General features: G+C 41.7%; 1 protein-coding gene across 2 annotated transcripts in view; it reads left to right on the top strand.

Moving 5' to 3' along the window:
• Window positions 1–21873, top strand: part of EP300 (EP300 lysine acetyltransferase) — a 61333-nt gene that overhangs the window by 13173 nt on the left and 26287 nt on the right. Inside the window, exons 2-12 of one of the 2 annotated variants that reach the window (XM_074144294.1) lie at window positions 796–1454; window positions 10356–10532; window positions 12132–12393; window positions 13139–13252; window positions 14118–14354; window positions 16975–17068; window positions 17402–17536; window positions 17905–18022; window positions 18499–18673; window positions 19920–19997; window positions 21719–21828. In XM_074144294.1, the coding sequence (XP_074000395.1) occupies window positions 796–1454; window positions 10356–10532; window positions 12132–12393; window positions 13139–13252; window positions 14118–14354; window positions 16975–17068; window positions 17402–17536; window positions 17905–18022; window positions 18499–18673; window positions 19920–19997; window positions 21719–21828 (2159 nt within the window). The remainder of the gene's footprint in view (window positions 1–795; window positions 1455–10355; window positions 10533–12131; window positions 12394–13138; window positions 13253–14117; window positions 14355–16974; window positions 17069–17401; window positions 17537–17904; window positions 18023–18498; window positions 18674–19919; window positions 19998–21718; window positions 21829–21873) is intronic. The other variant, XM_074144295.1, reaches the window with a different exon arrangement.

Genomic DNA, 21873 nt, shown 5'->3' on the forward strand with positions numbered 1-21873 from the left:
TGATTCTATGATAATATATAAATGGAGTTATAAAATCTCTTCTGTTGTGGTATACCTGCATTCTTGCCAACATCATACCATATTTTCAGAAGTCTTAAGTCATGATGTTATCTGTGATAACAGTTGCGAAGTTGTAGAAACCCTGTTAGTACTGGAGTTTGGCAGTTTAAGTATCTTATTGTGTGAGGCATTTTGAACAGATTTCTAATGCTGATGAGTTACATGCTGCTTAACTGTAGTCTCTTTCCATTAATATTTGAATCAAGTCATCTTGCCAGCCTCTCTAGAATTCAGTGTAATTGACATTTCCTTTTAAATGCAGTTGTAGTTGCTGAGATAATGAGTAGTATCTTCGGTCACTGTCTGTATCTGAAGCTTTTGAAAATGCAGTGCACTACCTCCTACAGAGCATCCATGAAATCACCTTTTTGGCAGAAGTGGTGCTGAAATATTCCGATAGTTAAATTTAAAAAAAACCCTCTGTTACTAGGTATTTTCAGATTCCAAATATTAAGCTTTACAGCCTAGTTGTGTGTAACTTCAACACAAACTGTTGAAGGAGAGTGAAGTAGAATGATCTTCTCTAGTTTAGACTCCGCAAAGCTTAGAAATTACTATTATCATGATAAATTGGATAGTTTTCAGTAATGGCTGATACGGGAATTTTGCTGGAACATGCAAAGTGAAGTTTTGCTAGTTACTTGAAATAAAAACCCCTCAAACTAACAAAGAAGATTTTTCTTCAAGACACTACTGATTGCTCTGACCTCATATAAAATTTCTTTTGTTTTTCAGATTTTGGATCACTCTTTGATCTGGAACATGACTTGCCAGATGAACTGATCAGCTCCACAGAACTGGGACTCACCAATGGTGGTGACATTAATCAGCTGCAGACCAGCCTTGGCCTGGCACAAGATGCTGCCTCTAAACACAAGCAGCTGTCTGAACTTTTACGGGCTGGTAGCTCCCCAAATCTCAATATGGGGGTTGGTGGCCCTGGCCAGGGCATGGCCAGTCAAACCCAACAAAACAGTCCTGGAATGGGAATGTTAAACAGCATGGTGAAAAGCCCCATGGCACAGGCTGGGTTGACTTCTCCCAATATGGCGATGGGTGCAAGTGGACCAAACCAGGGTCCTTCAGCCCAATCCACAGCAGGAATGATGCCAACAGTAAACAGTCCAGTTAATCAGCCTGGCATGGGAATGAACACAGGGATGAATGCTGGCATGAATCCTGGGATGTTGGCAGCAGGCAATGGACAAGGGATGATGCAGGGGCAAGTCATGAACGGTTCAATTGGAGCAGGCAGAGGGCGACCTAATATGCCATACCCAAACCCAGGAATGGGTACTGCTGGGAACCTGTTGGCCGAGACACTGCAACAAGGCTCTCCGCAGATGGGAGGACAGGCTGGACTGAGAGGGCCACAGCCTGGAGCCATGAACAAGGTAAGACAAGCTAAGCTTGACTCTATTACCTTCCTTCTTGTTGACTTTGTTTTGTCAGATTTATTCCTCTGCAGTATGGATTCTATGGAATAGGATTTTTTTTTTTTTTCTTTTAAGAGTCCTGGATTATTGGTAAATAGTTTATATGCTGCTAAAGTGGAATTTGTGGCAATCGAGGGAGTAAAAATTGAGTCTTGCACAGCAAGGAAGACTATTGCTTGATTAAAAAGCCTATTTTAGAAATCTTGTGGCAATATAGATTGTCAACAACACTGAAAAGTAACTTCATTGCATTTTATTATGTTTTATGCTTTGTCCACAAATGTGTTTTTCCATCTGAAGTGATGCTGGTATTGTGAGCATGATGGGAATCCATCAGGACTTTTTACATGTTGTAGTGCTTTTTTGTCTGTGACACTTAATGAGAGTATTTGACTGAGATCAGCTGAGTGTTTATGCTGGAGCAGATGCTGAGAGGCATATACAGGTTTGAATGGACTGATAACGTTGTATGTGCTGAGACAGAAGTTGGCCTTGTTAAGAAATAGGTATTTGAGTTAATGGTGGCAAATGAATGCATGCTTGTGTAAACACGTAAAGACAAATGTTGCATTCTTAAAAACCTTAATCCAACTCCAGATCTAGTTTTTAAATTTACAAAGGTTTTGTCTACAGGAGAGTAAGACAGAAAGCTGAAAAAAAATTTTTTTTAATACTGGAGAGGGAAATAAATGTGCTTTTGTAATTTAGGAGACTGGGAGAAAGTTGTTGTCATGAGTTATCGAAAAGATGAGAGAAGACCTAGTGGTTTTAAGTGACAAGGCGATGTCTAAATTTAATTTTTGTCATGCACAGTTAGCTTTTTTAGAGTAGGGAGCCACTTGAGTGTTTCTTCTCCAGTTTTTCGTGTTTTGATCAAAAGCCTAGAAAATGCTTAAATGTTTCAATTCGCATTTCGTGGGTATTTTGTTTCTTGGCTAATAAGAGGAAAGTTTTTTCCAAGGTGCTTTGCAGTGCCTGTATAGATCTATCTCGGAATGCCTAAAGTCAGTCCACTTGGAGGGCTTGGAATGATTAGTAACATAGTCTAGAAATGTATTTGGAACACAAATGAAAATTATGCTGTGTATTAATGGTTTTGCTTTGCTTTAATATATTAAGTAAAATGATTTTAGTGTCTCATGAACATCAGTAACTATGAAGTTCTTTCATCTTAGCTGTTTGCTTAAACTCAGTGTGCTTCTAACAATGGTTCTGACATATGTATGTCTAGTAATGGGTTGATTTTTGTGGTCTGGTCATTTCAGCTATTTTTGCCTGGTAGGAAAGTTGTTGCAAAGCTTGACTGCTACAGTAGAAAATTTCTATGCAGTTTACAGTGGAAAGGAATATGTAACTACTTATAATTCCAATGCAAGAATACTTCTATAATGTCTCATTCATTATTCCTTGGCTGGAAAAAACCCAAATTTACATTGATCTTCAGAAAGCAGTATTCAGAGGTCAAAAATTGATGTATTGGGTATCTGGGTGAAATGCAACTTCTTAATCCTTACTTACCAGAGCTAAAGTAAGGCTACGCACTATAATAAACTCATTTATCTGGGAGAAGTAAAGAAAGGACACAAAATCAAGCTTTTCGCTGATGTAGTCTGAAATTAAATTGTCTTCCTCGCTTGCTTAAATTCCAAAATGTGCTGTACATCTAAAGTACGAACACCCTGTGCTTTGGGGAATATTCAGACCAAATACGTGATAACTTCTGGTTTTTAGTTCATAGTCCCAGACTGGTTAAAAATACTTAGAGTTCTTTAATTGCTGATAAAAAAACCCCTGAGACTTCTGATGTAAATATGGTGGCTGTAGCCCTCATAAAGGAGTTGAAACTGCCGGATGAGAAAGAACAGCCTGAAATGGAGGCTGAAATTCCAGAATGTCTTCAATTGGTTTGGTTGTTGGCAGGGAGCCTGTGTTTCACTTTGTGCAGTGGAGTTAGCAAAGTCTGACAACAGTCATGTCTGACCGTTTTATCTCTCTACCCATCTGCTTTTGTTTTTTCTCACCTACAAATCTTCAAAAAGGAGATGAAAACAGAGGACCCTAAGCAGTTTTTTTTTAAAGCTCTTTTTTTTTTTTTTAATGTGTGGATTTAGTACTGTGTTACTATTAATGTGGGAGTTTGTATAATAACTTCTGTAGGTTTCCTTCATCGCTGCAGAAAATGTGCATTATCCAGGCACTGTCCTTCAGTAGGAGGGGAAACAAAAAAGTAGAGCAGACACTTGAGTTGTCAACTTCATCATTTAGCCTGCCGAAGTCAGCTCTCTTAGTGATGGGAGGGTTGCCTGTGAGTTCTCACTCAGTAAAACAGAGGTGTGTTGTCTGCGATGGTTTGTACGGTGGAATAGCCTAGGTTTCCTGTGATGTTAACTAACTGGGAGGGAGGATGTTATGCTCTTCTACCAGTATAGATGAGCTCCAAATGGCTAGTCAGTTTGGAAAGCAAAATTGGTTGCTTTGTTCTGTTGTACTGTGGAGTTACTGCAGTGTTCTCTTCCTCTCCTCCCAAAACGTTGGCTGGCAACAGAGTGCAACACTTACTTTACATGTTAGTTCCCAACTTTTCTAGTTGTGCGTGGTACTTTTTAGGGATCAAAATTCCAGATGTCAATGTAAATGATTGATTTGGGGTCACGTGGTATACAGAAACTTGTACTGTCATAATCTGCCACTTACATCCCGTGGTCTAAAGCTGTCATTTTATGTAGGATGTAAGCAGTCACTGACATAGAAGGAAGCGATTCTGTCTGTGTGCCATCTCTGTGCCAGTTGCATGGCAGGCCATGTTGAAGAACTAATCCAGGCTTGAAACTCACATGATCATTTAAAAAAATTTTAAGAAGTTTTAATTGTGATTGTTTTTCTGGTCCAATTTATACTCATCAATGGGAAAGCGAGTGCTGCTATTAGGGAGGGGGCATATTAAAGGAGTTATTGCCAGTCACAGGAGGGTGTGGACCCTGCTTTGGTGACGGTACCAGCTTAAAAATGCCTGTGAAAGTCTAGACTGAAAGGAACTGTTACAATTCCTTTCCCCTCCAAACTTCTAACAAGTTTAGCTTTCTTGAATAGCTTTTTGTTTTCTACGTGCTTGCTTGTGTGCAAGTTAGGAGGACAACAGACGTGCCTATTGCTCTTAAAATAGAGTTTTGGAAAATGTTTGTCATGCTTTGATTCTTTCAGTGTTTAAGTTTTTTTGGGGCTTTTTGTTTCACTAGATAGTTTTACAGCTCCGATTAATTAAAAAGTAAATAGATAACAAATTCAAGCTGTATAATAAGAACAAATTCATGTTTCCTGTTTTGAACCATTCTTCATTCAGAATTATATCTAGTTAAAACATTCACTTTGCTCCACTGGGTTCTGTTGAGAGTGCCCAGTTACAGTCTTGCTGTCCAGTCTCTTATTAGGGGAGAGAGGTATTTTGTGTCTTAAGTCAGTGAGTGCATTTCTGTGATAGCAGTGCCCTGTCACAAAGTTCACCTGGCCTTCGGGTCATTTAGATTTCATTTCCTACTGATCCAAGAAGTGTTCTGTTACTCAAGTAATGAAGTGGGCATGAAGGCCGTTCAGATTAGTAAGGGCATTACTATTACCTCTGCTATGTATTTCACTCATGTGAAATGACTTGAAATATTTAGAGTTCCAGTAGTAATTTAAGTAATTGTCATTTGGCTTACTGTTTGTGAATATATGCAGAGGTTTCTCCTGTTATAATGGGTATATTTGGGTTTATCAGTTTAACCTCTGTTAGGCAAATGTAGTTCTTAAGAATCTCCATAACTTCCTTTAAGTAAGATAAGAAATGTCAGAATAATAAAGTCCTGTTCAAAATTGCAGGGACACTGAAGATGTCACCCTCAAATTGTAAAATTAGGTAAAGAAAATAAAAGCACCTTATGCCACTTAGTGTTAGACTGTTTAGTGTCACATTTCATGTAGAAGGTCAGTGTTCTTGATTTGCCTTATTTTTAATAGTTGTTTGATTCAACAAGTAAATATATCCATACTGTTTAGATTCTGGTACCAGGTGTACCATACGATCCATTAAAGGTGTAGTTGCGTGTTCTGTCCTTTTCTTTCTCTTCTTTGCTGAACCAATTTCTTAATTTATCCTAGTGTAAGGAATGAATGTGTTGTGTTTGAGGGAGAAACAGAGCAGTAAAGATTTGTCTTGACTCTAAGTTCCTGGGGTGGATTGGGGAGTGTCTTGCACAGATGGCAGTGAAATAATGCTAGTGTCTTGCAATAGGTATCTTAAAACATGATGCAGTCAATGCAGAATAATGATTGATAATAGCGCTTGGAAAGAATGCAGCAGACACCACTGGCAAAATTTTGTTGTTAAGTTGATTATGTCTGGGTCCAGTAATGCTCTACCAGTCAGTAGAATGGCACTAGAAAATGACGTACAATTTATCAGGTATACATTCTTGTTTTTAAAGAGCCAGCTGGAATTTAATAAAACTAACTTTCCAGTTTCAGGGAAGTTAATTAACTTCTACTTGTGGACATCTGGATGGATACTCAAACCCATCAGTATGGTCTTAAACTAGTGCATGCACTTCAGTTACATGCTGATAAAGATCCATAGTTGTTGATACTGCAAATTTTGGATTATTTGGAAGAATATTATTAAAACTTAATTCTATTTATTTATTTCTTCATGATTACTTTTAGCTTTGCAAATCTTAAAACTAGTTATTTTTCAATACTCTTGCCGATATCTAGCTGTCTTTCAAATATTAGACTGTCAGCGAAGTAGTTGCTTTAATAGAGAAAGAGTAGAATATTGTGATGGCTATGTGCGTAGCTGTAACGGGTCTCAATTTGTATTCTCTGGTATCAACAGTAAAACTAGAAGCAGAGTTAGTTACTTGACCTTCTTCCAAACCAAAGATGCATGTGTTTCAAGGCATTAGAGCAAAATTTTGTGGGATTTCCTCCACTTTTGTAGTTGCTCTTCTCAGATGGGGGGAGCTTCTGAACAGCCCAATCTAATGCTGCTTGTGCTTGTGGACTGGGATGTTTCTTGAACTTGTGTTGTGTCATCCATGCTGTTTACATGGCGAGAGGGGTACTCCTTCCAGCATTCTGGCTATGACAAGCCCTGCTTCTGTCAGAGTCAGGAAAGTCAAGTTGTTTTTCACTGTATATGTAGAAGGCATAACCATTCAAGATTACCTTTCCCATCTATTAGCTATGTATCGTCGTATTTTGCTGTTCTCCTTGCTGCTTCCTCCTCCTCTTCTCCTTTACTGAGATGTGGATTTCTGTCTGCTTTTCCTTATGTGCAAGTCCTTGCATATGTGATAGAAGTAAGTTGAGGCTGTGAGGTGAGGAGAGTAAGACAAACAACATCCATGGGATGGATAAGAAGAGAAATGGGAAGAGCAGTGGAAGGAGGTGGTGGCCAGGAAGGACTGAGTAGGGTTTATACTCTATGACTTACAGCTGTCATTCAGCCATGTATGTTTGTGCATGGTGTTGCAGATGAGGCCTTGTACTTGCCTCATGCAGTGGTACTAACACTACCTTTCTTTGGCTGGTTCTTCGCTCAATTGTTTATCTATCCTTCGCTCCCAATGCATCATTAATATAACAATGAGCTATATGTCAGTCTTTCCGGTTGTTTCCTACTGATAAAATTCTATAGGATTATCTTCCTTCTGTAGTCATGAGGTCATCCACGTCTTCCTGTTTGATGTTTTCTTCTATTCATGTTTCTCAACATGTCACAGCAAGTAATATTAGCATGCTCCTCCTTGTTGTGCCAGGGTCATAAGGCCACCTTATGCCGGGTGAAGAATCTCCCAAATGACCCTTCTCTTGACTCAGTCTAGAGTTGCATGCAAGTTGTTGGTGTCAGGTCAGTGGGTCTGTGACAGCAGGACCCGGGGGCATCACTGTGAGGTTCAGCTGTGCAACTGGCAGGTGTCGGTCTCGTGTGGACCAACTGATGTCTGCTGATTTGTTCCAGGAGATCTTGAGGCATTTGGTTTTTAGCATTCCTTCTTAGATGTTGCTTGAGTGTGGCTTCTGGAATCAGTTTGGCATGCTTCCCCTCCAACCTGCCCCCATGCTTTTTTGGGCTTTGCCTCTCCTGTAGGCTGAGACAGGGAACTGAGGGTTACCCCCATCAGGAGTAGCTGGGCTGAGCTGGGCATGTAGTGTTCTGTTGCCAGGTCCCTGGCTACAGCAGGGTGAAAGAAGCCCACTTGGTGGGGTGGACAAAGGTTCTCAGTCCTAGGGAGAGTGGAGCCCTGCACTTCTGCCCTGGCGACAGCTTGCTTTGAGGGGGTGGTTTTGCGCCCCAAACAGTGCCAATGGCTCATGCCTGAGAAAACAGATCTTCTGTGCTGGGCCAACTTGGTTAGTACATTGGAAGAAGCCAGATGCTTCACATAAACTTTGTCTCCAGCTGTATTGCAGATACAAAGGTTGACTGGCATGGTCAAGCCTCATCCCTGAGTTCCATCAGAAAGCTTCTGTTTTGGGTGACACAGCAAAGGTGATTTTTTAAGTCTAGGTTTGGGTTTCTACCCCTGCAGTCAGGACAGAGCTGGCTCATCAGGTTACAGTGGTTCTGAATACTTCACTATCAGTGTGTGGAGTCCCCAGTTGTCCGAGTTGGGCATCTTGATTTCTCCCTATGACACCAGGGTGTGGAAACGTGCCTTCAATCTTCATTTCTGAATTGTTTGGTTAGTTGTTTGGATGTGTTTTAAGACTGATAGCAGCATAAGTCGCAGAAGTCATATGGGGGCAGTGTTAGTGATGGCCAGCATAGTCTGTGCTTTATTGTACTCAGAGGTGTGAGCTAACTTTGGGAACTATGATTGTTAATGAACTTGAAAACTTTGCTTAGAAATTTCTGGTTTTGGGGGATGTACTTGCTTTCAAAACTGTCTCTGGAGCCAAAGGGCTCAGGCTGTCTTACAGGAGAACATATCTTGTTTTCTGAAAGAAATAATTCCCTCTGTCAGTCCTTCATTAAGTCTTTAACCTGTTGGTCAGTTTGAGGCAGCGGTGACAATGGGGAAGACTCCTGAAAGTGTGTTTGACTCCTTATGTTTTTCTTTTCTCTTCCTCTGCTCAACTTGCACACAAGATCTTACTAGTCTTCCGAGGGAGAAGCAGGAAGGGTTTGAGCCTTAACCTGTTCCGTTTTTGGCAGCAGCTGCCTCATCGGTCACCGTGTGTGTATTCATTGCATTCAAGACGCGGCAGGGGTGGTGCCAAAGGAGACTGAGGAAATTAAAGTTTTTTTAGTTCTGCCTGATCATTGCGTAGTTTATCTGCCGTGTGTAGAGATTCTTTTCATTGCTCTCTAATGAATTACTGCTGTGTGATTATGGTTATTGCTTGTGTGTGGAGGGGGGGCTCAAGGGAATTTGCTTGTATATATCAGATGTCTGGACTGGCAGGTTCTTTAGTGAGTTTTGTGCTCCTTTTCCTGTAGCTTGGGTTTGATCCTGCTTTATTTTGTAAATGCAAACTGAAGGCCATGATAATGGATTGACAACCTGAAAAACGAAAGTGTGTGACTAATTGCAGGTAATCTCTGGCCACATAGGTTACTTCTCTGTGCAGGTTGGAGAAGCTTGGTAAGAATCATCTACCAGGGAGGATGCTTTGAGAATAAATGTGGGAGTGACTGGAAACAAACTACCATAAGAGGTTGTGTGAACTTTTTTGGATGCAGGAAAATGCTCAGGCTTGAATCAAAAAGCACCAAGGAGGCTGAACATTGTCTAGTCAAATGCTAATGTGAGTTGAAACAATACAGCTCTTTAAAGTATTTTTGTGCCTTTATTGTTATGAGTTATGGCTCCTCTAGGATCCTGCCTGAGTCATGGTGAGAGCTTGGTAATCTTAACAAAGATCTTTGGTTTTCCTGGTCCTCTATGGCTAGTTGTTTTGGTCTTGGAAGGCCAAATTTCCCATGAAAAAAATAGATCGGAATGCAAGGAATGGGGAAAAAAGTGTCAGAGGACAAACGATTTTATTAGCAAGATTGATCCTGACTGTTCTTTAGATTCTGGGGTATTCTATGGCAACAAATGGTATGTTTTGGAATGCTAAAACTGTTGAATATGCAAATAGGCGATGCACACTGCAGAAAAGAGCGTATAGCTTGTGTGAAGTACAAATCTACTTCCCCTGTAGATGAATGGTTCACTGGCTTTGTTTTGTTTGCAGAGTTCCTTCCTACCATCTCCTTTGACCTCTAGTACTGCTCACTGCAAGTGAGTCACTGTGCTTGTGTGATGGTGTGTGGCGTTACCTATGCCTACGGTGTATTCTTAAATTGAAGAAGGTTGTGTACTGAAAATGCAGACGTGCATTGTTACGGCTGTCTGGAGAGGAGCTGTGGGAGTGCTGACAGTTGGGTGGGAGGTTTTGGGGATAAACCCTGCTGATATAAATGAAGGTGGTATTTGTCTCCATTTGGAGTCTGCACAGATGTAGGGAGCAGAATTCTTCCAGACTTGCGAGTTACTATTTGTGAGGTACAAATTTGTGATTGGGAAAGCTGAAATGAGAAGTCTGTTGAACAAAATCTTTTATAGAGAAATAATCAGGCCAATTCTGACCAGACTGACCTCAAAGGTTGGTAAGTTGGCCTCACTATTTATAGGAACCGTCTGGTTGAGGAGTTAATGTTGTGTGATGGGTAAATACATGCACATAAGGGAGGAGGGGAAGCATGAGGATCAGTATTGCATTGCAGCTGGTTCATGGCTGTGATCACTCTTGCTTCTCTGAAATATCCATTTGTCTTTTTACACTGTGAACTTAAGCTATTTTACTTGAACATCTTACCATTTTAATTCCTAGATGGGAATGATGAGCAATCCCAGCCCTTACGGCCAGCCGTATAGTCAGAATACTGGGCAGCAGATTGGAGCCGGTGGACTTGGGCCTCAGATGCAAAATAAAGCTGGACTGCAGAATAGCTTACCACAGTTTCCAATGGACAAGAAGCCAGTTCCTGGGGCAGGAATGCCTAACATGGTAAGTAGAACTAAAGGTGTCTCCAGCAAATGTTGTAGCAGACCAAAGTTGAGTAATATGACGTGTTTTAAGTTTTTGCAGCTGTCATACCTAGTGTGAAGGTATGCTCACACTAACACTGGTGGCTGAATGTGTTAGCCTTGTTATTTTAGCTTAAATTGGTTGGGGGTATAACATACATGATCTGCCTTCCCCTATGTATTTTTCCCCCCCTGTATTTTTTCAATTTGGGAAACAAGTTCACGCTTCTGAATATAGATTGTGCTTTTCCCCACTTCAATTTTTCTTTTTTCTTTCCCCCTTCATCCACTTGAGGGGGGGGGTATGTCAGTCTCTTGATCTTAGTAACTCTTGCTGAAAAACCATTTCCAGGTAACTTTTGTGCCTTTGAATTAAATAAAACTCACGGGATTGAGCTCTATTTAATGTTTTTAAGTGAGCATGAAACACTGGAAGTTTAGCACAACCAGTTGGTTCTATGAACTGGTAAAGAAGCAGCCAGAACTTGCTGTTCAGAACCCCAGCTGTCAAGCTTGTGTACAGTGCAGAATATGTAACTCTTTTGAAGTTGTATTTTTACCCAGCTGAACCTCAGAATGAAAAGTTGCTACCACTTCAGTTGTTGTTTAGAATGACATGCTGCAAACAAGGCAGTTATGGTCATATTGGGACATGTACAATCCCTGAGTAACTGGTGAGGTCTCCTTGGAAAACAAAAGGTTGATACTAGTATTGAAGAGCTACAGGAGAACTGGGGCTTAGGAATGCAGGTAGCGGAGCTCTAAAAATCTGGAGATCTCCAGAAATATCCCCTAGAATTCTCTGTGAAGAGACTGTTAGATACCGAAGGCTGTTGAACTGAAGTGATACAAAGAACATGGAGTCCCTGAGCCTCTCCCCTTTGCTGAGTACACCTCAAGTGTCATCTGGAAGAAATACAAAGAAGAGTGAAGAAATAAAAAAGTACAGAAAAAGTACTAGAAGTTGTCGTACTTGACATTAGTTCTGTGGTGTGTTTTATCCTGAAGTTGTGCTTCATCTGTCTGAGACTAGGAGATGCTTTTTTGGAATGCTTATGTGCAAGTTTCCTGATGGAAAAAGGTTTCCGTAACTTCCCCTTCATTCTCCTTTTCTAGGAACAGTCAAATTGAGGTACCTTATACTGAAATAGAGGGAAAACTTTATTCGCTCTAAAAGGTGCTTTCTTCCATTAATGCAAGAATTGTGGATGCAACTTTTCTAGCCTCCAAAATGAGGTCTAAGTGCTATTAATATTTTCTGATTGGTCTAGCACCGCAAATTAACCTGTGAGCATGTGCAAAGTTAGGTTCTGCTGGTCTTTGATAAGGCAAGAGCTAGGAATAGGAGAGTGTTATGGGGAAGAAATTGTGCATGGCAAGAGAATTATTGCCAGCGCTGTTGCTAAGGGTTATATTTAATATGGGTCATCCAGAACTACAGATAAGTGGGATATTCCCTTAATCACAGAATGCAGTAGTTGTTTCTCTTCTTGGATTTTTCTGTTGTTGCTGTTTACTTGCTAAATTGATTATTCTTAAAAATAGATTTATTTCTGCAATTTTTTTTCACCTTCTCTAGAGCCAGCAGCAGGCTCCCCAAGTTCAACAAGCTGGGATGGGGCCAGCAGCTTCTCAAGGAATGGGATCTGGAGCACCGACAGCGGATCCAGAGAAACGCAAACTCATTCAGCAGCAACTAGTTCTCCTCTTACACGCTCACAAGTGTCAGCGGCGAGAACAAGCCAACGGGGAAGTGCGACAGTGCAACCTCCCTCACTGCCGAACCATGAAGAATGTCCTGAACCACATGACACATTGTCAAGCTGGCAAATCTTGCCAGGGTAAGTGGAGCTGTGGTTATATGGACGCAGTCAGCATTTGCAGGACAAGAGGGGCTCCTAGAAATAGATGGGGAACTAGTGAGTGGCTTGGATAGTAGAATTTAACCTATCTGTCCCCTTAAGAATGGAAAACATAAACATCTTCTGAGCCTTTAAAGTTTGGGCAAGTTAGAGGGGGCAAGAGAGCACAAAGAGATGAGTGAAAATCTTTTGCTTAACTTACTGTAAGATGTTTTGGATGCTGCCTTCTGGTAAGGGTAGACACAAAGCAGGAATCTGCAAGTGGGAGTCTACCTGTCTCCCTTAAATGGAAGAGACAAAGCTCAAGTAGTAGCTAGCTACTGGCACTGGTGAACTCTTAGTCTGTCCTAGTAGCCAAGGAAAATGTGTGCTACCTTTTTGGTAGCCTAAGCTTTTCTGGGTGGTGCCAATTGCTGGCACCTGAATTGCTTGGTACAGTCTGCCTGCTGATGTATATGGTGTTATCTTTCGAGCCAGGGAGACGTAGGCTTGGCTGTATAACAGAAAGCTTTCAAGTAAGCTTGAGTTGAGCCAATAGTACTTGAAAATATCTAGCTACATTTTCAGGGCTAGTAGGTGCTGAACTATTTCAAGTAATACTTTACTGACCTGTGATATAGATGTATGCCCTGAGAAAAGAGTTACTCCTTGCTCAGTTTGTGTTGACCATGTGGAGATACTGGCAGTAGTTTGTAAAGGTTTTTCATTTCCCTCCCTTTCTCAGTGGCACATTGCGCGTCTTCCCGACAAATCATCTCTCACTGGAAGAATTGTACCAGACATGACTGTCCTGTATGTTTGCCTCTCAAAAATGCTGGGGACAAAAGAAATCAACAATGTAAGTCTACCGGGGAGTTGTGTATATTGGATAAACCATAAAATGCATGTCAGGAGTTAAACTTTTTTGCACCCATGTTGTAGCGGTGATGTTCAAACCTGGGAATATGTAATAGGAGTTTCCTCTTGCTTCGGAGCTGCAGAGTATTTTTCTGTCTCTGATAGCTAGTGTTTATGGAAGCTTTCTAACTTTCTTGGATTTTTCCTAGAGAGTGGTAAGGGTGAACAACTCATCTTCTCTCAATCAGATGATTTGCTTTTCATTACCACCTCCTCCAGCTGGCCAGGTTCTGGAGACAGATGTGCACACACACGGAGGGTTGTATCATTTCAGCTCTGATGATACTTGCTTCTGTCTTCATCCTTTGTTTGCATCAGATGTCTCTTCCCGCTTCTCTTTGTGTCCCTTTGGTCTTCAGCAAGACTTTTGTCATTGTGGGTTTTTTTTTTCTCCTTTCTCAATGTAACTTTGGGCTTTTCTGATGACTGATGTGAACTATTTCTTGTTTTAAAAAAATTTAAGAAAAAAAAAAAAGGAATGTACTCTTCTCCCTTTACCCTCTGTGACATGGTGTGCCTCTGTTTTCCGTTTGAAGCAAATAGATGTGTTCTAAATACTTAAGAGCTGCTGAGAGCAAATCCCACTCTAAGGGAAAACAACACATTGTTGGAATGACTGATTGGGTCAAAACTTGTCTCCTTGTTTCATGACAGGTTTTCCAGACCTGGCCCCTTCTCTGCGTACTCCTAGAAGGAGATGTTTTAGTTTTGAACAGCCAGTGAACTCTTTATATACTTTCCCTGTTTTTGTGGACTTCTTTGGGTACCTCCTGCTGTCCCTATTAACTTGGTATGTTCTCTTCCAGCGCTGCTGGGCGGAGCTGCAGTAGGACTTGCAAATACTGGCTCCGTGGGCGTGGGGCAGCAGACAACACCCAGCATAAACACTACCAGTCAGATAGACCCCAGCTCCATCGAGAGAGCCTACGCAGCCCTGGGACTCACCTATCAAGGGAACCAGATGCAGACACAGCCCCAGGCTCAAGTGAAGAATCAGCAACAAGGACAGTCACCCCAGGGTCTGCGCCCTATGAATCCTATGAGTAAGTTTATCTGCTAGTGTGAAATACAATCTACGGGCAACTTTCCCATGCTATATCTAATGCAGATTTTCTTAACCTGCTAGCTTACAAGTTAATTTGTAAAAGCTATGGCTTTGCAGTATTTTAAACTTGAGATAGCAAGTTACCCAGTGGAACTGGAACATAGAGGGTCCAGATAACTTGTTTTCCAAGGGAAGGCATCTGGGAAAAGTATTTTCTTCGGGAAAATGACTATTTTTTTGAGAACCAATTTTCCAAAGCTTTTTATTTCATGTTGTTTTGTAGCTTTATAATTGTATTGTAATGCAAGTTTTGGGCTTTTTAGGAGTTTTTAGTTGGAAATGCATGCATTGGAATGCCTGGATTCAAATGTACTTCCTTGTCACTCGGACTGCAGCATTTTACAGTTGTATCTCAGATACGTAATGTTTGTTTTAAAAATGAAAAGTAGTAAATAAGACTTTATCTCTGAATCCTGTCATGTGGACTTATATAACTGTAAATTGTCTGGGTGGCTTATTGCAAAATCACAAAAGACTATATAAGAATTTTAATTTGAGGTGCAATTAATTCTAACCTGGCTATCACTAGTGTCAAATGAAATAACCTTTAACCATCAGATCTGATTTTGGTAGTTTGAAATTACATCACAAGAATTTTTCTCACCCCCAAGTCCTTACTTGGGTTGCTTAAGTAGAGGTGTATTTTTAAATGGAAAAGAGGAAAGATGAACTGGTAGAGATCTATTCCAAGCTTGTACAGAATTGTAGTGATCCTGCCTGTGTACCCCATGACAAGGTCATGTATGCAACGATTGCTGTGTATGCACAGGAATCCCATGGGGAAGGACCTGAGAGATTGCAGAGGGAGGTAGCATTTGGTTGTAGGCTGCAGTTTGTGCTGTTTCCACACCAAAGGACATGCTACTCCTGAATTACTCAGGAAAAGACTGTTGGGTAAACTTGTTAATTAGGTGGCTGGTGCTAATAAATTGCATGTGACTTGTATACTGCTAAAGCTTTGCCTTCCAGTGTGCAAAGCGTTAAAAAAAAAAGGGGGGGGGGGAGGATGTAAGGTCCTGAGAGAAAATAATATGGTTTTCTACTGTGCACTAGAGTGTTTTACAAATAGATGAATTTCTAGAAACTCTAGAATGTTATAGTGAGGGCCTTAAAAGGTTAAAAGGAATGTCATCTCTTTTCCTGAAGCAAAATGTTTCTCTGATGTTGGTTTTGGGTTTTGGTTTTTTTTTTTTGGTTGGTTTGATTGTTTGGTGTTTTTTTTTAATTTATACACACAGCGTTTGGCCTGTACATTCTTATTGGGCACTCCTTGTAGCAGTGATAAAAAAACCCACTGCAGTGGAGTCGAGCTCTTGGAGAGTAAAGAACTGAAGCTTAATATAGAAAGGACAAGCATTGAGAGTGTAGACTTTTGACGGTTGTTTCATTATTAGGAGCGGGTGTGTAAGGAGGGAATTACAAGTGAGATAGGAATCATCAGGTCATGACCTGCGTGACAACAGGGCTGGTTTAGGAGAAACAGCAGAATTTGGCGAGGACTGCGGTGTGAACGAGATGCAGTCCTAAGTAGATCAAACAATTGGGTGGTTTTGGCAGTTGAAAAGAGGCAAAAGTTGACAGTTGTCTTCTACATCAGCTTGCTCTCAGATGGCAAAGTGAATTTGGGAAGAAGAAAGTGACTAAGGGAAGGGAGGCTGGAGGCAGCTTTATGAAAAGACTGTTAAACACTTGGTTGTGATATTAGAGGTATGTATAAGGCTTGATATACTTAATTTCAGTGGATTTCTCTTGTATGCAGTGCCTAATTTTGCTTGAAATACAGATTCCGTAGGATTCAGATGTCCTAAATGCACGGTGAAGCTTGGTAATGGCATTCATGCTACTCTCAGCTTCACAAAGTGATCTATTAGAAGCTCCAGACAAATATGCTGCATTTTTCTTGACTTTTTGAGTCTTAACTTTAGTGTGTGAAGAAAATAAGCAGGTTTTTGTGGTGATTGAGGTCTGCTGTGATTCAGAAAAATGGATTTTGTAACATAACAGAATTACTAGAGGTTTTTCCTGCAAAGGATTGTCAGATCTTCCTTCTTAGCATAAACACTGGAGTTAGTTGTAAGATCCTTCAGTGTGGAGTGGGAAAGAGGGGACTTTGTCAGATGTAGGTGGTAGCTGATGTTTTAGGTTTTTGAAGCCTTTGTGAATATATTTTGTAAGCCCCTGAATGACAAAAAAAAACCCAGTTGCTTCTAAACAAAAAACCAGAAGTGGCTGGTAATGCTGAATCTTTAGTTAGGGAGTCGCAGAAAAGGACTCTGGCATGTAACATTTGCAGCAAATTGCTTGTTTGTTGCGAAGTTCAGGAAGATGTGCAAAGGAGTAATGTGCTGTGATGCTTCACTTTGTGGCACAACACTGGTGACCTCTGTGTTTTGTCAGTTTGGAAAAGGAAGAGGGTAAAGAGAGCAACGGGTAATTAAACTCCCTTCACATAAATGAAAGTACTTGAAGATCTAGACCCTTGTTATTGTTGAGCAAGTACTGATCTTGTACAGTAAATGGACTGTTCATTGAAGAATACTTATTCTTGTGTTTTCTAGGTGCAAATCCAATGGGAGTGAATGGAGGAGTAGGGGTTCAAACCTCTAATCTGCTGCCTGACTCAATGTTGCATTCAACCATGAATTCTCAAAAGTAAGTTGAATTATTCTTTGCACCCCAGTGATTTTTGTTTTGATCTCATGGCACTTCCTGCATAAACAGTGGGGTAAATGCCATTGATGGCTATCTCTCCGGTTGGATTTTGTAGCTTTTGTTGCAGTTTTCCAAATCCTTGGGTAGAACGGCATGTACTCTTTCACGGCGTTGTTTTGGTGTCTGTGCAGCTATTTCTGCAGAGTTTGTCCATTGATTAGGGAATGGCTGAATTAGCACTTTGTCCTAACATTATTCTAAAAGAGGTTATGACTGTAAGATGACTAAGCTTGGGCTAGACTTTTGCCCTCAATTCTTGCTCTGTTTTTGAAGCCCCATGATGAGTGAAAGCGCCAACGTTGCCAGTTTGGGAGCCATGCCAACAGCTCAACCATCCAATACTGGAATTAGAAAGCAGTGGCACGAAGACATTACTCAGGATCTCCGAAACCACCTTGTTCATAAATTGTGAGTAGCTAATATCAAAACAGTCTCCCATTAGATGAGTCGCTGCCTCTGAGGTGTATGTGTGGGGCAGGAGGAAGCCCGGCTTCCAAAACCAGGGGGCCAGGGAGTGAGTTTTGTCAGGGACCATGAGAAGGGAAAGCAGAAGCCTGAAAGGTGGAGCTGCCTCTGATAGTTTGGGGCTGTTGAATTGGAACTGTCCCACTGTTGTCAAGCCACCTACACGGGGGGCAGTGCCCCTGGGAGCAGTGGCAGTGCCACAGTCTGTTGGAAGACTTGCTTGCTGCTTTGTGTTCAGATCACTGGGGCTAGTGCTGCTGTCCCGGTCTGGGGATATTCTAACCACTTGCGTGCTTTTGTTTTTTCCCCAGAGTCCAAGCCATATTTCCCACTCCTGACCCTGCAGCACTGAAGGATCGGCGTATGGAGAATCTGGTGGCGTATGCTCGGAAAGTGGAAGGGGATATGTATGAATCGGCAAACAGCAGGGTGAGATGCCATCCTCTGTCATCCAGTTGTGTGTGTCTGCCTTGATCCCATAGCGACTGGGGAGTTAGAGGAATGAAAGCACCGATGAGACTCCCAGGCTGAGGAAGTGTGTGTTTGGGGGCTGCTGGTTGGTGTGTAGGAACCAGCCAGCTGCAGGCTTCTGCCTGGGTGTGCCTGTTGGGGTGTGCTGTGTCTGAGACTTCTTGGGGTCCCTTGAAAGCAGCATGAACACTCTTGTGTCCAACCCTTCTTTGGGAGAATCAGAAATGCCCATTGTTGGCCTAGTTGTTGCCAGCAGTGCCTCTTTTTGCCCTCCTATCTGCCCAGCAGCCCCTGCAAAGGGAGAGCCACCCACACCCAAGCGGAAATGTGTGTGTGTGTGTAAGGCTGTTTTCAAAGCCTGAATCGCTGTGACCTGTTGCCTTTACTTAACATGTGTGTCATCTTCTTTCCTGACTTGTATTCCTCCCCAACAGGCAGAGTACTATCACTTGCTAGCGGAAAAGATCTATAAGATTCAGAAGGAGTTGGAGGAGAAACGAAGAACCAGGCTGCAGAAGCAAAACATGATCCCAAGTGCTCCCGGCATGCCACAGGCTCCCATGAATCAAGGGCCCAACATGGGACAGCCCCAGCCAGGGATGTCTACAAGTAAGAACAGTTGGGTTACTGACCACCTGGTGCAGGGGAATACTCTACCATGATTTTGTTAGGCTGGTGACCACTTTACCCTTCTTGTTTGATAGGGTCCTGGCTTGCTCAAAGTTTAGCAAAACTTCCTCCTCTCTTCCAAAGTACTAGCAAAATTTTTCATTTGCTTATGTGTTAATGACCATAGGTTATCCAAAACCATTTAGTCTTCTGAACAAATTGAAATGTTGTAAAGCTTTACACTTAATTTGTTGGTGGAGAGAACGGAGATTAAGTTGCACCCTTAAAGTTATAGAACTTCAGTCTCCTTAGATTCACTTCTAGAATTAATTGATTTAAAGATAACTTCAGTTACTGTAAGAGAAATATATTTTCATGTTATTTAGTTGTTTGGTGTTCAAAATGCTCATCGCTATTACTGTTGTTGCTAAGCAGATAGTATGATGGAGTGCTTAGGTATTTATGCATTTGAAAGTTTAGATAGTGCTTGTTCTGTGCCACGTTTGGTTTTTTTGGACAAGTGGTCTTTCCAGCATGCAGTGAAAACCAGAGAAAGGTTCAGTAGTTTCTGGCATATACTGCAGGAATCTTCATCTGAGTTCTTTTTGTCCTGCTTGAATTTGAATGTATCTTGGTAAATCCATAAAAATCCAGTTCTGGGTCTTTTTATGCTTGAAGTCAGAACAGGATTTACTGAGATGCATTACCAAGATCCAAGAAAGATACTTGAATGTTGACGCTGTGACTCTATTTGTTGTAACTTCTGGAGGAAGTTGATCTTCAGCAGTAGATGTGACACTACTGGTTATTTATAATGTACTCCAGTAGTTCTCAGACTTCAGAGCTTTGATACATACTTTATTGAACCATATAGTTTTCATAGTGTTTTAAATCTAGACGTGCAGTAACAGTGTAGAGTGTTCTGTACAAGTTCTTGTGGTCTGGAATGTTTGTGAGCTACTGAGTTTGTCATTGTACCTCGATAACATACTTCAAATTTGTCCTCCATTTCTGAAAGCTGACGCTAAGTTAGAGGATATTTCTGTCAATGGGACATGCTTATACTTTCAAGGAAGTTTTTGGGTTTGCTTCACACTTTGAGGACTCTTCAGGAGTGTTTGGAGTTACTGGACTGTTGTACACTTTTTTACATGTGGATTTTAGTGTGTAATTTTCACTAAATGTTTGGTGGATAAAACCAGGTGTTCTTCTAAATGCCATAATCTTATTCCAATATCTTTTCCAGATGGTCCTCTTTCTGACCCAACCCTGATACGTGCCAATGTGCCAAGCCAGATGATGAATCGCATGCAGGCACAGCCAGGTAGATACTTGAAGAAAATTGGCTAGTGTGATTTTTTTTTTTTTTTTTTTGTGAAGGAATCTTGGGATGGGGCAGCTCTTGCTGAAGTATTATGGCCCTTGTTTCACCCATTTGATTAAGAAAATATCCATCTATATTGTAAAACACAGAATCACAGAATCACAGAAGTTGGAAGGGACCTTTTAAGATCATCTAGTCCAACCAATGAAAAAAAAAAAAAAAACCAACAAAAAACCACACAACACAAAAAAACAAAAACAAAACCACCACACACGCAACCCACACACACACCACCACACCATCCAACACTAATCCATATTCCCAAGCACTATGTCAACTCCTCTCTTGAATACCTCCAGGGATGGTGCCTCAACCACCTCCCTGGGCAGCCCATTCCAATGCCTGACAACCCTTTCAGTAAAGAAATATTTCCTAATATCTAACCTGAACTTCCCCTGGCGTAACTTGAGGCCATTGCCCCTTGCCCTATCATCTGTAACTTGGGAGAAGGGACCGACCCCCGCCTCTCTACAGCCTCCTTTCAGGTACTTGTAGAGAGCAATAAGGTCTCCCCTCAGCCTCCTCTTCCCCAGGCTGAACAGCCCCAGCTCCCTCAGCCTCTCTTCGTAAGACTTGTGCTCCAGACCCCTCACCAGCTTCGTTGCCCTTCTCTGGACCTGCTCCAGCACCTCAATGTCTTTCCTGTGGTAGGGGGCCCAAAACTGGACGCAGTACTTGAGGTGGGGTCTCACCAGTGCCGAGTACAGGGGGACGATCACCTCTCGGGTCCTACTCACTACACTGTTCTTGATACAGGCCAGGATGCTGTTGGCCTTTTTGGCCACCTGGGCACACTGCTGGCTCATGTTCAGCCTGCTGTCGACCAACACCCCCAGGTCCTTTTCTGCCAGGCAGCTCTCCAGCCATTCTTCCCCAAGCCTGTAGCGCTGCCTGGGGTTGCTGTGACCCAAGTGCAGACACCTACATAACCATATATATAATATATATAAGACCCCATATATATATCTCTCTCTAATAACATTTCATGATCTTGTGAATATAAGAGCTGCATGTTAGCTGCTTTCTTTGTTAAATAAAGAACTTGATGCGTCTGGAACTTTGGATCGTGTGAACGTAGGATGGTGGTGTCAGACAAACATGGTAGACCTAGCCAGCTTAGATGAGGACATGTTGGTGGCAGAGAGAAGATGGTGAGAATTACTGCACAGAAGGAAGGGGCAAAACATTTGTTAGGTAGTCAGGAAGTATTGTAGCCAACATACAAAGTACTCGAGGAACTGAAGATTCAGTTTGGGATTCAATACATGAATTTCTAGTGTGTAATTAAGATAATACAACTTTCTGTTGAAAGTTGATCTTCAGCAGTGGATGTGATGCTTCTGGTTATTTATTATGCACTCCTGTAGCTCTCAAACATCAGAGCTTTGATAACAGGGGAAACAAGTCTTTTGGGGGGCAAAAAAACCCCCACCTAGTCAGTATTGTGAAGTATAGCAGCTTGGACACTATAGTTGAAATTATTCCATGTAACTGGTTGATAGAAAGAAATACTTCCTTTATAGTATTGCATGCTTTAAAACTGGTTGCTAGAAAACAAAATGAGGAAGAAACTGACAGCATTTCTCCAAATGTTGAATGGTGCCCGAAGGAGAATTCGGGCATTTGTTTATAAGTGTGGTTTTTTTGGCACAAACGCACAGGACTGAATCAGTTTGGCCAGATGAACATGCAGCTGTCACCGATGGGACCCCGGCAAACCCCTCCTCTTCAGCACCCTGGACAGCTAAGCCAGGCTGGGGCCATGAACCAGGTCAGTGTGCTTTGCGGCCAGGCTGCTGAGCTCGCAGGTTTGCTT

This window comes from Numenius arquata, chromosome 2 (assembly GCF_964106895.1).
Source record: "Numenius arquata chromosome 2, bNumArq3.hap1.1, whole genome shotgun sequence".
In the NCBI taxonomy this organism is placed as follows: domain Eukaryota; kingdom Metazoa; phylum Chordata; class Aves; order Charadriiformes; family Scolopacidae; genus Numenius; species Numenius arquata.